The 18,541-nt window shown below is 40.8% G+C and overlaps 1 protein-coding gene and 1 long non-coding RNA gene across 3 annotated transcripts in view; both read right to left on the reverse strand.

Moving 5' to 3' along the window:
• Nucleotides 1-18,541, reverse strand: part of LOC129449190 (uncharacterized) — a 68,197-nt gene that overhangs the window by 10,435 nt on the left and 39,221 nt on the right. The window contains exons 2-3 of the long non-coding RNA XR_012371712.1: nucleotides 1,260-1,343; nucleotides 1,063-1,088 (exon numbers count right to left, since the gene is read on the reverse strand). This is a non-coding gene — a long non-coding RNA (uncharacterized lncRNA). The remainder of the gene's footprint in view (nucleotides 1-1,062; nucleotides 1,089-1,259; nucleotides 1,344-18,541) is intronic.
• LOC141367240 (uncharacterized) lies at nucleotides 5,251-15,548 on the reverse strand. 2 transcript variants are annotated; one of them, XM_073872066.1, is made up of 5 exons: nucleotides 15,082-15,546; nucleotides 14,741-14,773; nucleotides 12,563-14,579; nucleotides 12,324-12,446; nucleotides 5,251-6,622 (listed from the first exon to the last, which is right to left on the reverse strand). In XM_073872066.1, the coding sequence occupies exons 1-5, from the start codon at nucleotides 15,505-15,507 to the stop codon at nucleotides 6,402-6,404; spliced, it is 2,820 nt and encodes a 939-aa protein (XP_073728167.1). In that variant the 5' UTR covers nucleotides 15,508-15,546; the 3' UTR covers nucleotides 5,251-6,401. The 2 variants fall into 2 exon arrangements, with proteins under 2 accessions (XP_073728167.1, XP_073728168.1); XM_073872067.1 differs by lacking the exon at nucleotides 14,741-14,773 and having other exon boundaries at nucleotides 15,082-15,548.

Consider the following 18,541-nt stretch of genomic DNA (forward strand, 5'->3'; position numbering starts at 1 on the left):
TTTGAAGTAATAATAATTGTAATAGTAATGACTAAATATTATAATAATTAATCCCAAGGAACAAACTGTTGAATATTGGGAACAAATTTTATATTTGTGGCCATACTTTAGACTAAATAAGAAAAAGAAGTGTCCATAATGTAGCATAAAAGATAATTCGTGGCCATGATTTTGTCCGCATGTCATCATGATCGGATTTATGGCTCCATTCAACACAAACATTTTACTTTACCTATTCATGTGTAGCTATTTATTTATCCTCGAATGGTATGTAACTAGCTTACCTTTTGATGCATTATTACCATGTTTTCGTAGCACATCCTTGTGCTTTCTTGCAATGTGCCGCTTCAGATTCCAGGATGAAGATTTGCTAACTTTTACAGTCCCTCCGCACTTCCTTTTAATGTTTTCTTCCTGTCCAATCTTAACTTTGATTTTTACTTTACATTTATGTATAAGGCTTGAATTCCACAACTTATTGCTAGACGTTTTAACAGATTCTCGAACTAGCAAATTATCAAAGGGCGTTCTGGGTTCAACGAGCGGTGCTCAGCGAGCGGACTTTTTAGAAAGGCGCTTTGATGGTAATATTACCGCACCGCTCAAGGCTCCGCTCCGCTCCGCTCACATGCTTTGCCCTGAAACGTAAGGTAAAGCGCCCAGGCTCTCAACTGAAGGAATACATATACAAATCAAATGCTTTGGTAAAGTCTCTCAAATTAAACATTGAAGTCCATGTTGCATAAAAATAAACACTGAAGTTTGTAATTATTAGCTATGTTTTTTTTCTACAGTGGGTCATAATATATCATATATTTTAGTTTGTCAGGGCGTTTTGTGGTGTTAGGAAGTGTTTGCGCATTTCTGCACTAACTCAAAATGTGCGTACACCACCTCCTGAGCAGGCATAGGATTTGAGCGTGCCGTACGCCAACGTCCATATTGATAAATCTCAAAGTCACCGTGGTTTTGGGTGTACGCCAGGTGTACGCTGGAATTTTGGTGTACGCACTTTTGATAAATGAGGGCCATTGTGTTGGATCAACCCAGTATTATACTCACCACAGAGTTATCAGCTTGTCTTCTATCTGAAAAATAAATGTACCTGATTTTATATGAATATTTTTATAAAACAGGTCATATGTAAACTTACATCTTATATATTGTAGTTCAAGGAATTTTACAATATTCTACTATTGTGATAATGACACAACCTAAATGTATTTGCTAATCTGTATTGGTGGGATGTGTAAACTCACTTGCTCTTTTTCTCCAAATCACCCCAAGAAGGACAACAGCAAAGAGAAAAACTACTACAGCAATTACTGCAATAATCACAGTCACTGAGAAACACACAAGATAAAGACTCAGTCAGGGATTCAGACAAAAAAAAAGTGTGTTCCCTGGGAATCAAGACCACAATTTGTATATATATAATTTGCCATCACACTAATCTGACCCCTCCACTATCTACGTCTTGCTGCTTGTGTCTAGTCTATTTCCTTCTTTTGAAAATTTTCCATGCTTCTTAATAATACTTCTGTTCATCTTTCTATATTTTCTGTCTGTTTCTTTGATAGTGGAATCATCAGATTGTATTTCTGAGTCTTGAGCAAAACTATCAATTAGTGTTTATAGTGCTAAAAAATATTTTTCAACTGACAAAACAGCCAAATCATTGCGTCTTAGGCCCAACGTTGACGTTGTAGTATGGCATGTAGACTGTTCACAATTGGACCTGCATTGAAGAACCAAGCTCAGGATTAAAGAGTTTGTAAACACTTGTCATGTCAGGGGTAGGTACCCTCTTTCTTCTTCTTTTTTTTTTTTTGCTATCAGGATTGCTACCAGAATCTTTACAAAGTTGGACATTGTTAAGTGTTGCCATGTGGTTTAGGGATTCCACACTAAGAAATTCATCAGCTGCTGGATTGCAAACTTGAATGCCCTTCACGAGCAGTATCACATGGTGCCCTTGCAGAATATGACATTTTTTTTTTAAAGAGCACTCCAGCCATTCAAAAGAGTCAAACCATTTCTGCTGAAAGGATTTTACTTTGCAGAACAAATCTAGTGACTGGATAATGTTTGAGGTGAAGTTGTTTTAAACTAAATCTTCCTTCTCACTGCCTTTCACACGCAACTGCTTGTGTGCTCTCCCCAAATCATCTTCAATGCAAAGAATAATATGATGTATAATGGATACAATATATAGACAGTTTCATCGGACGCACGTGATACACGTCTGGATCCGAACCTTACTTCCGGTTTCGTTTTTTTAATGGTCTGACTAGTTGCTAAACTGATCTCTTGAACAAATGCCTCGTCGAAAATAACAAATGTTTTGGTTTCCTAGGTAATCTATGTGTTCTTTTTTGTGCTTGTTATATAAATAAACTACGTTTAAAGAACTTTGTTGTTATTTATTCTTGCGGAGTTTACCGGAAGTTACGTGCGGATCGCGACAGCCGCTTGTTTATGTTGTTACTGCTGAAACCATCTATAAACCGCTTATTATGACTCAACAAAAATATGTTATGTTATTCATAATTCAAAATATTGATAGTTCTTATTTGAAATGTTAATCTCAGTAAACACACACACACGCGGGCGCGCGCATACATTCTGGTTTCCATGTTTTGTGGGGACATTCCATAGGCGTAATGCATTTTATACCATACAAACTGTATATTCTATTCCCCTTACCTACCCCACTCCCTAACCCCAACCATCACAGAAAACTTTCTGCTACCTCAGATTTTCAAGAAACATCATTCAGTTTGATTTATAAGCTTGTTTCCTCATGGGGACATCAAAATGTCCCCACAAGGTCACAAAAATACTGGTATTCCTATCTTTGTGGGGACAATTGGTCCCCACTACGTGATAATTACCAGGTACACGCACACACACACACACACACACACACACACACACACACACACACACACATACCTACTTATCTACCAAGTGGGGACGTATGACTGAACACCCTACCTTTGGGTACACCCCTTTCTGAAGGGTCTAGAGACAAAATAAAGATATCTCTTCACTACTGGAAATGCCCTCATTACAGATATCAGTTGATATTTTCAATAAAAGCCTTCTTTCCAGACCTGACATTTTGCCTTCACTTTGGGGACAGTATTTTTTATGTCCAATTTGAGGACAAACACAAACTCTGATCTAGTCGACTTTTGAGGACAATGGTGATACACAAACTCTGATTATGTTAACCTTTGAGGACTTTAAGATTATGCTGTATATGACTCACTCTAATAAGCAACATTACAATTCAAAGTTCAAATACTGACTTGAAAACAGCCTAGTGCAGATATACAGCGGTTACAGTTAAGTTCTTCTATTATTTAGTGATTATTGATTGGTAAGCTGATTTTATGAATATATACTACTTCAACATACATAAAAGACAGGAATTGCCTAGTTCAGTGGTTCTCAACTCCATTCTTGGAGGCCCACTGCTCTGCACATTTTGTATGTTTCTCTTATCTGACAGACTTAGTTTAGTTCATGGTGATCTCTACTAATGATTTGAATCAGGTGTGTTAAATAAGGGAGACCTAGAAAACGTGCAGAGCAGTGGGCCCCCAGGAATAACGTCGAGAACCACTGGCCCAGTCAATGTCAATAGACCAAAATTATTGCTTTCTTGAAATCCAAGACTCTGGTGATACACAAATTCATATTTTAAGTCACTTTGGGCAGTCTGGTCATACACAATTCATACACAACAACATAATATAAATTCACTTTGGTTGAAACACAAACTTGGATTTTAAGTCACTTTGAGGACTTTGGTTGATACACAAACTCAGATTTTAGGTCACTTTGAGGACTTTGGTTGACACACAAACTCAGATTTTAAGTCACTTTGGGGACTTTGTTGATACACAAAGTCAGATTTTAAGTCACTTTGGGGACTTTGGTTGATACACAAACTCAGATTTTAAGTCACTTTGAGGACTTTGGTTGATACACAAAGTCAGATTTTAAGTTACTTTGAGGACTTTGGTTGACACACAAACTCAGATTTTAAGTCACTTTGGGGACTTTGTTGATACACAAAGTCAGATTTTAAGTCACTTTGGGGACTTTGGTTGATACACAAACTCAGATTTTAAGTCACTTTGAGGACTTTGGTTGATACACAAAGTCAGATTTTAAGTCACTTTGGGGACTTTGGTTAATACACAAAGTCAGATTTTAAGTTACTTTGGGGACTTTGGTTGATACACAAACTCAGATTTTAAGTCACTTTGAGGACTTTGGTTGATACACAAAGTCAGATTTTAAGTCACTTTGGGGACTTTGGTTGATACACAAAGTCAGATTTTAAGTCACTTTGGGGACTTTGGTTGATACACAAAGTCAGATTTTAAGTTACTTTGGGGACTTTGGTTGATACACAAACTCAGATTTTAAGTTACTTTGGGGACTTTGGTTAATACACAAAGTCAGATTTTAAGTTACTTTGGGGACTTTGGTTGATACACAAACTCAGATTTTAAGTCACTTTGAGGACTTTGGTTGATACACAAAGTCAGATTTTAAGTCACTTTGGGGACTTTGGTTGATACACAAAGTCAGATTTTAAGTCACTTTGGGGACTTTGGTTGATACACAAAGTCAGATTTTAAGTTACTTTGGGGACTTTGGTTGATACACAAACTCAGATTTTAAGTCACTTTGGGGACTTTGGATGATACACAAAGTCAGATTTTAAGTCACTTTGGGGACTTTGGTTAATACACAAAGTCAGATTTTAAGTTACTTTGGGGACTTTGGTTGATACACAAACTCAGATTTTAAGTCACTTTGAGGACTTTGGTTGATACACAAAGTCAGATTTTAAGTCACTTTGGGGACTTTGGTTGATACACAAACTCAGATTTTAAGTCACTTTGAGGACTTTGGTTGATACACAAAGTCAGATTTTAAGTCACTTTGGGGACTTTGGTTGATACACAAACTTAGATTTTAAGTCACTTTGAGGACTTTGGTTGATACACAAAGTCAGATTTTATGTCATTTTGGTGAGTTTGGTTGATACACAAACTCAGATTTTAAGTCACTTTGAGGACTTTGGTTGATACACAAACTCAGATTTTAAGTCACTTTGAGGACTTTGGTTGATACACAAACTCAGATTTTAGGTCACTTCAGGGTCTCTGGTCATACACAAACTCAGATTTTAAGTCACTTTGAGGACTACAAGAAAACAAGGAAAAATGACTTCCAAACCATTTATTTACCATGCAAATGCATGCTATAAATGTCAGAAGTTTTAGGCAATACCAGTAACAGCACTTAACCATAAACACAGTTACTTAAAAGTTAAGTGCATTTTAGTTTGCCAATAAAAGTGTCAGTATAAAATATAGGACAGTATAATCAATGAAACTGATATGAACTCTTTCACTCTTTTCTTCACCTTTACTTTCTTGCCTTCTACCTTGCTCCTCCCACTTCACTTTCCTTTTGCTCCTCCCTCTTCTCTTTTATCTTTGCTTCTCCTTTTATCTCTTTACTTTCAGTTCACTCAATTAACTTCTGTCTACATTGAACAATTGTAATTACAATTAAAGGAAATAAACAATACTGACATATTTTAAAAGTGCATATAGAACAGAATATGGTGACAGAAAACAATAGCAACATGTAAACATATAACAACATGTAAACATGCATGTAAACAAAGAATGAAAATTAGAAATTTGTCAGTTCAGCTTGTTCTTTTTGCTTTCCTCAGCTTTTTACAGAAATTATCGTCTAACCATTACATTCAATCCTCTCTCTTCTCCTGTCTTGCTTACCTCATTAATATTCTGTTTCCTCCTGTACTCAAACAAATTCTCCCTCTTCATACACCTTTACTCTTCCTTACTATTTTCACTCATTTTTAAAAAAACAGAGCATGATGTGTAAACTATAAATATAGTTTGTCTGAAAGGAACCTATTATATATTACAAACATACAAAATGATGAATCGTTTGCAGAAGAAAAGCTTTTGTTTACATCATATATGTGTGTACTGTGTATAATAATTATGTAGCTCATACACACACATGAATGTATAATTTGAAGAAACAAAATCTATTTATATTTTAAGTGTTTATATATTATAAATTACATATAAACATGCATGTGTGTGTATTTATATATAGATAATTATTATACACAGTATACACACATATGATGTAAAAAAAAACTTTTATTCTGCAAACGATTAGTCATAATTCATCATTTTGCAGCCCTAAACATGTTAAAAAGTTATTCTAGAAAAGGCATTCATTATTTTATGTTTTTGTAACATGGCAACTTTTCCTCACCATGCTCTGTTTTTTTACAGTAAAAAGAAACGTGTTTTTTATTTGCTCCCCTATAATCCACCCTGTTTTTTTAAAGTGGTGATCCTGTTTCTCACATAATTTTTCACACCAGTCCAAGTACGTTTCTTCAAGGCTTCTGGCTCTGCTTGAATGCATCTCTCGCAGTCTTGCTTACCAGGAACTTTGCATGTCTTGATGAACTTCATCAGGTGTTTTTCAACAGCTTTTACCTCAACTTCTTCCCATTTTCTTTTTGGAGGTATTGATGAACCTATAAAGTGAAAAATCATATCCTTATTACAACTAAAGTCAATGGGATTTATTTATCAATCAAATGTAGAAACAAGCGCAGATCCATGCGCAAACACAATCTTACAACACCACTCATGTGTGATTCATTAAACTTTCATGTGGCCAATTCCATCACACAAATGAATGGGTGTTGATAAATGTGGCGAATGAAAACTATAGTAATTTAAATATTAAACCCATATAAATGAAGCCTAGCCCCTAGAGAATATGACATGAGGAAACATAACCTGGCCACACAGAGGAACATCTACATAGATATTGAACTTTGACATTTCAAGTTCAAACAAAGTAGCTTGAAAAGCAATATTCATGCAGTTGGGAGCCAGATCACTAAAAAGTAGAGCTGCAACTAACGACTATTTCTTCTGTCGACTAATCTAGCGATTATTTTTCCGATTAGTCGACTACTCTAACAATTTTTTTTTATTAATAAAGTGTTCTTTTTTTGATTAGCTATTTAATCTGTTGGATAATCTGTTTTCTACTCTCTGTCTGATCTGACAGTCATTGGTTGTTTTATTGTATTTTAACACAACTGAATGCTATTTTCACATATTATCTGTTCTGTTGTCAGACATATAGAGCCGTTTTTCCAGACACGGATTAGACTAGTCCTAGACTAAATAAATATAAGAGCTGTCCAAACTGAAAACATCTTCCACTGACATATCTTTAAATACATCAGTGCCTTTAGTTTGGCCTCAAAATGCACACAAGTAATGTTTTTAGTAAGGCATGTTTGTTTAAACTAATTATATTTCCTAATTAAACGAAGGTCTAGTCCTGGCTTAAACTAATCTCTGTCCAGGAAACCACCCCAAAGACTATTAAAATAGTGACAAAACATGACCCAATAACCTTGTGTTTAATTCAACCAGCTGTTACTTTAACTACTAAGTTACTAAAATTTTGATTTATAAACGCGACATCGCAGACAATTCGGCACAAATTTAAAAAATTGCCATTACACAGAGTTACTACAGAAGACATGCGCGGGCATAGGAGAGAGAGAGCTCGCGCACAAGCACATAGAGAACCAGTGTATGTGGGAAAACACTGCTAACCTTTCATGATAAACTTTACGCGAGATGAATGTAAACAGCGTGACGCGTCGACGCATTTTACGCATGTCGACGTATTTTCGTAGTCGACGTAATCGATGACGTCGACGCGTCGTTGCAGCACTACTAAAAAGAAATTGATATTTCACCAAAACGCCAACATTGTAATTTTTAGATATGTGACCGAACACGGAAAGTAGAGACACAAGTCTGGGGCAGATTCTTAATGTGTAGTATCTAAGCTTTCCAGCGGTGTGTAACACATGGGAATCTGATCATATTTGGAGAAGTTGTTGCCATTTGAATGTAGGAACTCAAAAGACCTCAAAGCGGAGATATAGCCTTTTAAAGTTTGGATCATTTTCACCTCTGTTCTGCTGGGAGTGACAATAGGGCTCATTTACATCTCATTAAGCTAAGCCATACACCCTGTAAAGCCGTTTTGAGATACAGATGCTCTATCATCATATGTAGTTTTTTGTGAAAGAAGTCTGGATGAAAACAGACAAAAAATAAACAGGACTTTTTGTGTTTATCACAAGTCGCATCCAGTCTGTTTCAGACGTGTGAATCATCCAATGACCATTTTTGTCCACAAATGCCATGAAATATAGAAATATATAGTCTATTGTTTACATCAGATTTCGAATGAAAGTCTGGTAATAGATTATAATATATAATCTGATGACCATTTACGTCGTAACACTTTATATCACTGTACTCGCTCGATCGTTCCTCCATCAGCCAATGACTTCATGGCAAATATTGATAGACAAAATACGTAGCCAATTACATAACGAATTCAACAATCATTGTGTGATTTTTTTTGTGTGTTCGACTTCATGTGGCGCTGCAAGAACTGACAGGCGGATGACGTCAAAGTACTGCAAAAGCGAGTCGAAATTAGACTACTCCGTAAGATTTCTTGAATAGCTCGAATAGCTATGAAACGAAGACGACTCCTAACTGTGAGTATTTTTGGTAAAAACAACCATTTTAGTGAACATAGGTTGGTTTGAGCTACAGTGGGGCTCCTTCTCAAGAGGTTAAGTAGCCACGCTGAGGGCAGGGGCAATAACAAAAGAAACAAAAGAAACAAAAGCTGGCTTATCCAGTATGTAAATGCACACAGACGACGACACCACCTACTGCATTCTAGAAACTGCGTAAAAAAAGCAGATATCAACCTCAAAATGTACCCTTTTAAATATACAAATACTGCTATATCAAACATGTAGAGGCTACTTCGTGATCTCAACAGATTCTGCAAAAAATATAAAAATGCTTTTCTATCATTAGCTCAAAAGTTGTTCTGCCGACTTGTGTCACTGGTTTCCGTGACGGGGCACATATTACTGTTTTTAAGACTTGTACAGTCTTGTTCAAAATAATAGCAGTGCAATGTGACTAACCAGAGTAATCAAGGTTTTTAGTGTATTTTTTTGTTGCTGCGTGGCAGGCAAGTTGCCAGTGGGTTCAGTGGATTCTCGGAGGGCAGATGAGACCCGGCATTCATGGTGTGCGCGCTCTTGGGGCTGTGCAATTGGGCAAGTAGTTGAATTAGTTGAAAGGGGTGTGTTCAAAAAAATAGCAGTGTGGCATTCAATGACGGAGGTCATCAATTTTGTGAAGAAACAGGTGTGAATCAGGTGGCCCCTATTTAAGGATGAAGCCAAGACTTGTTGAACATGCATTTGAAAGCTGAGAAAATGGTTCGTTCAAGACACTGTTCAGAAGAACAGCGTACTTTGATTAAAAAGTTGATTGGAGAGGGAAAAACCTATAAAGAGGTGCAAAAAATTATAGGCTGTTCAGCTAAAATGATCTTCAATGCCTTAAAATGGAGAGCAAAACCAGAGAGACGTGGAAGAAAACGGAAGACAACCATCAAAATGGATAGAAGAATAACCAGAATGGCAAAGGCTCAGCCAATGATCACCTCCAGGATGATCAAAGACAGTCTGGAGTTACCTGTAAGTACTGTGACAGTTAGAAGACGTCTGTGTGAAGCTAATCTATTTTCAAGAATCCCCCGCAAAGTTCCTCTATTAAAAAAAAGGCATGTGCAGAAGAGGTTACAATTTGCCAAAGAACACATCAACTGGCCTAAAGAGAAATGGAGGAACATTTTGTGGACTGATGAGAGTAAAATTGTTCTTTTTGGGTCCAAGGGCCACAGGCAGTTTGTGAGACGACCCCCAAACTCTGAATTCAAGCCACAGTACACAGTGAAGACAGTGAAGCATGGAGCATCATATGGGCATGTTTGTCCTACTATGGTGTTGGGCCTATTTATCGCATACCAGGGATCATGGATCAGTTTGCATATGTTAAAATACTTGAAGAGGTCATGTTGCCCTATGCTGAAGAGGACATCCCCTTGAAATAGTTGTTTCAACAAGACAATGACCCAAAACACACTAGTAAACGGGCAGAGTCTTGGTTCCAAACCAACAAAATTAATGTTATGGAGTGGCCAGCCCAATCTCCAGACCTTAATCCAATTGAGAACTTGTGGGGTGATATCAAAAATGCTGTTTCTGAAGCAAAACCAAGAAATGTGAATGAATTGTGGAATGTTGTTAAAGAATCATGGAGTGGAATAACAGCTGAGAGGTGCCACAAGTTGGTTGACTCCATGCCACACAGATGTCAAGCAGTTTTTAAAAACTGTGGTCATACAACTAAATATTAGTTTAGTGATTCACAGGATTGCTAAATCACAGAAAAAAAAATGTTTGTACAAAATAGTTTTGAATTTGTACAGTCAAAGGTAGACACTGCTATTTTTTTGAACACACCCCTTTCAACTAATACCCCAATTGCACAGCCTTAAGAGTGTGCATATCATGAATGCTGGGTCTTGTTTGTATTCTGAGAATCTACTGAACCTACTGGTAACTTGTTTGCCACGTAGCAATAAAAAATATACTAAAAACCTTGATTATTCTGGTTAGTCACATTGTACTGCTATTATTTTGAACAAGACTGTATATACCCAATTTACCATATTACAGGTGTATAGTAAAATCCTTTTTATAATTAAGTATTCTGCATTGATGCATTTAAATATAACAATGTAAATAAAAATCATACTGTGTATGTGAATTTCATTGCAGGTTTTTCACATAACAGTGTAGGCAGAAGGCGGTTGCGTTTACACTTGGCATTAACATGCAACCTGTATCCGGATGTTGTCCACATACACATTGAAAAGACAAGTGTAAACGCGTCTGTGATCTGAATGTTATCCGATCTGTGTGTCCTGATGCAGAGGTAGTCGAGGACGCATTGTGATCGGATCTCAGTGTAATGTAAACGCAATCCAGCCATCGTATCTGCATTTACAGGTCAACGTCACAAAAAAACCCGCCCACTATCATCTCCTCTCACAGCTGTCGTTAGGTCATGGAGCGCAGGTGAGAGACGCATACATTCATATTTGTGGAGCAATGGAAGCTACGCTTAAAAGTATCTTAATAAATCGATATTCAAAAGCATTTTAACACTGCTGACTGTATTTAAGTTATTCAGGCATATGTTATGTTCCTATTCATAGAGAGATTTAATATTTAATGGCAGAATTCAGGATCGTTATAATGTTTGAGTTTCCATGGCGACATATCAACGTGAATGTTGCGCTTCTTTCTGGTCAATCGGCTGTTTCTGTCTCATTTAACACATTTTAAGTTACTTTAAAACACGTACAAACCATAACAACATTAACCAAATACATTTATTCAGTGTTGGTTTTATGCAAGGTTACTTATATGTGTTTGTAAATTACATTACTTCTTACGCACTATGAACAGGAAATTTAGGAAATTGTTAGCTCTTTTAATTAAATCATATTAAAATTACCAGGAACCATAACTAACAACAGTTTATGGTTAAAATATAAATATACATATAAGTTCAGGCAGAGCCAAAAGCCCGTTATTAAGGCAGAATAAAACAGTGGAGTCGGTCATGTTTCACGCGGATTTTGTTGTTGATTTAAAGCATGCGGGTGAAAGTCAAGTTTAGGTAAAAACAGGATATTCATCCGCGGTGCGGACGCTATAAAGGCTTTTAAAGAGAAGGCTTTTAAAGCTAAAAAATATAACGCTTAAAATGTGAACATCACAGTTGTTGGGGTTGCTAGTTATTCTCTGCTGTTGGCTTCTCAGTAGCACTGTACAATACGGGATTGCGGTTAGCGCGAAAACCCTAAATCATGTGGCTAAGGACAGCTGTACCCATTTTGATTGACAGCTATCCACCCAGCGCGCGTCTCCCCGCACGGGATCAGGTCACACATCCAGATACAGAAGCCACATTTATGTGACAAATGTAAACGCGCCGTGTCCTGATATACGAATGATCGGATCTGCGTGAACGGATCACCGAGATCGCATGTTAATGCAAAATGTAAACGCAGCCTTAGTGAATAAATGACAAATCACATAATATATGTTTATCTATTTCTTCAAACTGACTGTACAACAAACTCAAATTTTGAAAAGCTCCTGTCTTGCTACTGTTGCCTATAGGTATTGTATTTAGTAATTCAGGGTTTGCCATTTCTTGCTGTTTGTGTAGTTTAAAGATTTTTTTTACCTTGATCTTTCTGGGAAGCAGATGGTTGATCAGTCTCTGCTGGTACTGGTGATGTTGTCTGAGGCAGGTCACTACAATCCTCTTCATCACTTGACATTGAATCACCTTCGGCCTCAAGTTGCTCTATAACAATAAAAGGAATCTGTGTATCAATGTATTTTTTGCAAAAGATGATGAAAGATACAGATTTGCAAATATGTAAAGCACAGACGCGCACAAAAATCTAATTTCATACATACCATTTGGGTCGATTTCAATGTCATCAAGTCTCTTTCCTTTAAAGCTGGACAGTGTTCCTTTCTCCATTGCCATTAAGACCTTACTCATTTTTGCCAGCTGCAATGTCCCCTCTGGTAACCGGTAATACTGTCTGTGGATCCTTATATCGTGACCGAGAAAATCAGCCAGTTGATCTGCTTCATTTTCATCAAGGTTGAGAATCTTTGACATGGTAGCTATGTGTTTCCTGAGCCTGGTTGAGGAAAGAGCTTCAGGATTCTTAATGCCACATTCACGAGCAGCTTTACTTATGCACTCTCCTCCTCTGTAGGCAGACATTGCACCAGATCTGGCAAACATAAAAGGATTCTCATTTGGGACACCACAAGCCTCACGTGTTTCAACAAGCAGCTTCATGGCAGAAACCAATGAAGGTTTGAGGAGGACAGGGACCTTTCTCCCTCGCTTACCACGGATCTCTACTCTGGTAAAGTGTTTACACAGCTTCCTCTCGAACTCAGAAAGACAGATGGCTATGTCTTCATGCAGCTCAGAAGAATCCCGGCTTTGAAAAGCTGACAAAAGCATCCGTGACACCTCACCTTCTCTTCGTCTATTGAACAGGATAACTTGGGAGAGAGTGACTTTGGCCAAAGCAGCATAGCTGTCTGCAGAGGGGCAGTTTTTAAGTTTATTAAGGAATTTATCCCGTTTCTTTTCTAGATGTGCGTGCAGGACTTTGACATCCTGAGTGAAAGGAATGATCTGTGGTGCATTCCACTTGGCTTCCTTCAATGTAGTTATAGCACCAGCAGAAATGTATTCATTCCACCTTGCTTGGTGTACTTTTCTGAAGTCTCGAGCACACTCAGCACGCTCATGGTCTCCATACATCATCGCATTACTTTCAACAATGCTACAGATCTTTTTTAAAGAATGTCCAAGTTTGAGGGCTAAAGAGGGAATGCGGTAAGAGTTCTTCTCTTCGTCAAAGCCAGACACAACTTTCACAGCTGATATGACATGTTTGAAGTTTGCTGGTATCATGAAGTCCTCCATTGTTTTCAGTGGGGTTATCCTTCTTGCTTCAAGAAGAAGTCTGCCAACTTCTCTCATTTTCTGTCGGATGTAGTCATGTTTGGTCACATCAGATCCCATCCTGTTAAACATGTGCTCTCCCAGTTGCATGATGCATCTGTCACTATGAATCACCCTTGAAACTTCGTCATAGTTCATCAGGGAAAGTACTTTCTTGAAACCTTTACTCACCTCTAAGCCAACAGGTGTTTTTAGGGCACAAAGAGATCTTACTCTTTTTCTGCCCTGAGCATCATAATCCTTCGGTTTAAGTGGACAGTTTTTAATGTGTTTCCATAGGCTGAGCTTGTTGTAAAGGCCTTGACAGTGAATACAGTGGATAAATTCTTTGGGGTTTTTGCACTTTTTTGGACGGTAGCAGGCAATCATCTCACCTTCCCCTTTTCTCACCACATCTGTGTTGTGAGCAAAGTTGCCCTTTTTTCTAAGAAGGTTTAACTGGACTCTTCGTTCTTTGGAACGTTTTGGGAAAGCTACAGCCTTTGCAACCTCTACTTCATTGCGATGTACAAACTCAAGGTGTCTTGCCATTTTTGCATATGGCTTAGAGCAATAAAGGCAATACTGTTTTTTGTTATATGACCTGCTCTTTTTTTGTGGTGATGGCATTGACTGAACCAAAGTCTTTTTGTCAGATGAGGTTTCGGTCTCTTCAGTTTGGCATTTCATCCTTTTTGATGACACTGCTGTCATACATTTGGCAAATGAACTACCTGCCTCTTCAGCTTTCCTTTTTGAAAGGGGTGATTTAGTATGTCTTAAACGTTTGTTGGGTCTAGGATCACTACATTCAGACTTATTGTTTGATCCATCTGAACTCCTTTCAGCCTTGCTTTGTCCAGAAGCACTTCCATCTGATTCATCTGAGCTGAACTGGGGTATGTAGTCAACATCACTGTAGTCCGTAACATCTGAATCACTGTAGGCACTCCCAGAATACTAAATGAGAAAAATGTTACACTTGCTTAAATCATGCAAAATTATTTCTTTAACTAAATGTTTAAAAACTTGCTTAATGGGATAGACAACTGCCAGAATCCAGCTGATTTTCAACAAGAGGAACTCATTTAAGCATATAAAGTGCATGGTTAATTACAAACCTGTCTTTTTCTTGATTGCCTTAATGAGTGCATCTGAAAAAAGAACAAACAAAACTAATGTACATAAAATTGTATATAATAATTAAATGTAAATAATAATAATTTAAAAAATAAAACACTTAAGAGCAAAAAACAGTTATTTCAACTAGATATATTTCAAACTGTAGCTTAGCAAATAAGGCCTTAGTAGATGGCACACTTGGCACGGTTTGATAATCACAAACAGAAACTCTGTACAATACAACTGTATCATAAAATCTTTTTGCACCATGACATAGATGATAATAATATTAGGTCTGTGAATTCACATTAAACAGTTCTTACTAATCTCAATTACCCACCTCCATTAAAGATAGTGTCTCAGACACCTGTGATGAGGAAATCACAGGGGTGGAAGCAGCACAGGGCAAGGGTGTAGAGGGATGCACAGGAGAAGAGGACGATGATGTGGTCATCACAGATGATGAGGGCTGCACAAGTGCAGAGGAAGATGATGTGGTCATCACAGGTGATGAGGGCTGCACAGGAGAAGAGGACGATGATGTGGTCTTCACAGGTGATGAGGGCTGCACAAGTGCAGAGGACGATGATGTGGTCATCACAGATGATGAGGGCTGCACAAGTGCAGAGGACGATGATGTGGTCTTCACAGGTGATGAGGGCTGCACAAGTGCAGAGAAAGATGATGTGGTCATCACAGGTGATGAGGGCTGCACAGGAGAAGGAGAAGGGTATGAGGGCAATAAGGCTTTTACAGAGGTAGACATTGCACAGGGTGCCTAAGACGGTGCATTAAATGTGTATGCTATAATACTGTCTGTAACTTTAAAAGTATAATTGAAAAAAAGTTAAAAATAAAAGCAGCATGGAAACTGTTCAACGACTATTAACACTTTAAATAATAAAGTCTTAATTGACTGAGGTGCTAATTAAGTAATGTGATGATCATATCCAAATATTACTCACCATGAAATATTCTTGTGATGGCTCTATGGCAGTTTTTTTTTTCGTTTTAATTTGTGCTCTGTTAAAGCGCTCATGGCAATCTTTGAGTTCCCTGTCGAGAACGTTCTCTCGACGTTGCGTCGGTTGGCTGGCGCTGTGGGATTGATCCTTCGGTCACGATTGCCCTGAAGCCTTGTTGCACAGCGCCAGTGCAGTTGAGGCTCGCGCTGGCCAATGGCGCTCGGGGCGGCGGAGGAGGCGTGGCCTTCTTACTGTAGTGGCGGCCGTCTTGAGCGAATATCTTCAGTATTTTCTCCTTCACGAGCAAGTTTTACCCTGCAACGAAGACATCTGTTGAGTACGCGGATAAGACGGACGTCCCTCTTAGCGATCCAGATGTCGCGAATGTGCTCTCGGTGCGGAGGTCCTATCGACCCGCCCGATTCGCACAAAGTGTGTATTGTATGTCTGGGGCTTCTCCACGCAGAGACGGCGTTGGTTGGGTCTGAGTGCCCTCATTGTGATGAGCTTCCAATGAGGGTGCTCAGGACTCGGCTCAACATCGCTCTCGAAAGCTCCTCGCTGCAGCCTCCCACTGCCGCCAAGGTGCCGCTGGTGGGGGCTCAGCCACCGACGGAGACCGAGCGCGTGCCGGAGCGCCGCGCTTCCCCTCCCCGTCGCTCTCCGGTTCAGTTCGTCGCCGAGAGCCTGCGTCCTGAACCCGGAGCTGCCGAGTCTGTCTCCTTTGGGGTCCCCGCAGAGGAGGATGAGATGTCGCTGACGGCGTCTGACGGAGATTGGGACCAATCTCCGCCTGCCGCGTCAGAGGCTGACGCCCACCCCCCATCCTATCACGAAGAGCTGGTGCGCATTCTCTCTAAGGCCGTGCAGGATCTAGAGATCGAGTGGAGTTCCCCACAAGAACCCCAAAGGAGTAAACTCGATTCTTGGTACTTTGACTCGGGCCGCCGCGCCGCCGCTCCGAGGAAAAGTGCCCCTTTCCTCCCAGACCTGCACGATGAGGTCACCAAAGCGTGGGCGACCCCCCAGGGCGTCCGCGCTCGCGCCGGCGGGTCTGAGCTATTTTCTAAAGTGGACGGGGCAGAAGCCCGTGGATACCTGCACATCCCCCCCGTCGAGGAAGCCGTGGCGGCCCATCTCTGCCCGTCGTCCTCCTCCTTGGGTGGTGAGGCTTCACTACCCTCTAAAGCATGCCGCACGACGGCGCACCTGGCTGATAAAGCCTACGCCGCGTCAGGAGAGGCTCTGTCTTCACTGCACACCATGGCAGTCCTCCAGATTTTCCAGGCGAGGGCTCTAAAGGCGCTGGACGAGGGCAGCACGGACCTGAATACCTTCAGGGATCTGAGGGCGGCAACGGATTTCGCGCTGAAAGCCACCAAAAAGTCGGCGCAAGCCATCGGACGCAGCATGGGCTTCATGGTGGTGATGCAGCGCCAGCTGTGGTTAAATCTCACGGATCTCAAGGAAGCCGACAGGAAGACGCTGCTTAACGCTCCCGTTTCCCCATCTGGCCTGTTCGGTGACGCCGTGGGCACCATCACGGAGTGATTCTCAGAGGCGGTGAAGAGTTTTAAAGCTATGAGTCACTTTCTTCCTCGCCGCCCTATGTCTCATGCGCCGGCCGGACCGCCGCCGCTGAGACACCGCTCCGAGTCTGCGCCACGCCGGCCGGCAGCGCAACCCCCCGCGGCGACGCCCCCGACAGTGAGACCTGAACCGGTGGTGCGTCATAAGAGCCCCTGGCACGAATCCACCAGGAAGCGTCGAAAGAAACCGGGTCCAGGGGGACCGCAGTCCGGGGCAAAGCCGCGTTCCTGACGTGAGTGGTGTGAGAGAGAGAACGCCGAGCGGCGAGCCCGCCGCCAAGAGAACAAAAGTCTCGTCGAGCGTCCCCCTGGCTGTTGCGGGCGACGCAGAGACTGTTTCTTTAAATGTTTTTGTGTTAAATGCAATAAAAAATGTTACTTTTTCACAAAAAGAGCGTTTTCCTCCTCATCTGGTTTCGGTTTCGGGTCGCTCGCCCCAGGGCAGATCCCACCCTCATATAAACACGCACAGCGCACCCTCCCCGCTTTCGAACCCCCCCGCGACGCGGGGGTCGCAGAGAAAGCGGGGACGGGAAGGGTTAATGCACGGTCTCAACGAGCCGCACAAAAGCCCGTTGTCTATCGCGGTGTCAGCCGCCCCCCGGCCGTCCTCTCTTGTGCCCGTAACACAAACGCGGCACAGAGCGGAGAGGTCTCCATTAGTCCCGCTGGGTCCCTCGCCCCCGAGCAGCGATCCGACGAGCAACGCGCAGCCCCCGAGAACCGAGCTACCCGTCACGCACGAGACGCTCGGCGGCACCGAGCGGTCCGATCATTCTGTCATTCAACCGCTATCACTGCGCTTAGATGCATGGCGTGCCATTCCCAACATATCGGAATGGATGCTGAACATTATTCAGAAAGGATACTCTCTACAGTTTCGACGCAGACCTCCCCGTTTCAACGGCGTGATAGCGTCAACGGTCCGGGCTCAGGACGAGTCGATATTGTATCAGGAAAACTGCAATCTCCTCGCCAAACGAGCAATAGAGTCAGTTCCGATGCAAGAGAGAGAGAGCGGTTTTTACAGCCGGTACTTTGTCGTCCCGAAAAAAGACGGCGGTCTCAGACCGATCTTGGATTTGAGACTAATAAACAAAGCACTACACAAACGTGCTTTCAAAATGACTACACTGAAACAGATCCTCGCCCACATTCGGCCCGGGGACTGGTTTATTTCAGTGGACTTAAAGGATGCTTATTTTCACATTCAGATCGCCCCGCACCACAGGCGCTTTCTGAGATT

Source organism: Misgurnus anguillicaudatus, chromosome 10 (genome assembly GCF_027580225.2).
Source record: "Misgurnus anguillicaudatus chromosome 10, ASM2758022v2, whole genome shotgun sequence".
NCBI classification, from domain to species: domain Eukaryota; kingdom Metazoa; phylum Chordata; class Actinopteri; order Cypriniformes; family Cobitidae; genus Misgurnus; species Misgurnus anguillicaudatus.

What these genes read in the sequence shown, in the direction of transcription:
- LOC141367240 (XM_073872066.1), bottom strand. Translation starts at nt 15,507, where the DNA reads ATGTCTACCTCTGTAAAAGCCTTATTGCCCTCATACCCTTCTCCTTCT. An exon ending in AGACACTATCTTTAATGGAG is followed by an intron (nt 14,774 to 15,081) that starts GTGGGTAATTGA and finishes TTCTTTTTTCAG; the next exon opens with ATGCACTCATTAAGGCAATC. An exon ending in TGCTTCCCAGAAAGATCAAG is followed by an intron (nt 6,623 to 12,323) that starts GTAAAAAAAATC and finishes TTCACTTTATAG; the next exon opens with GTTCATCAATACCTCCAAAA.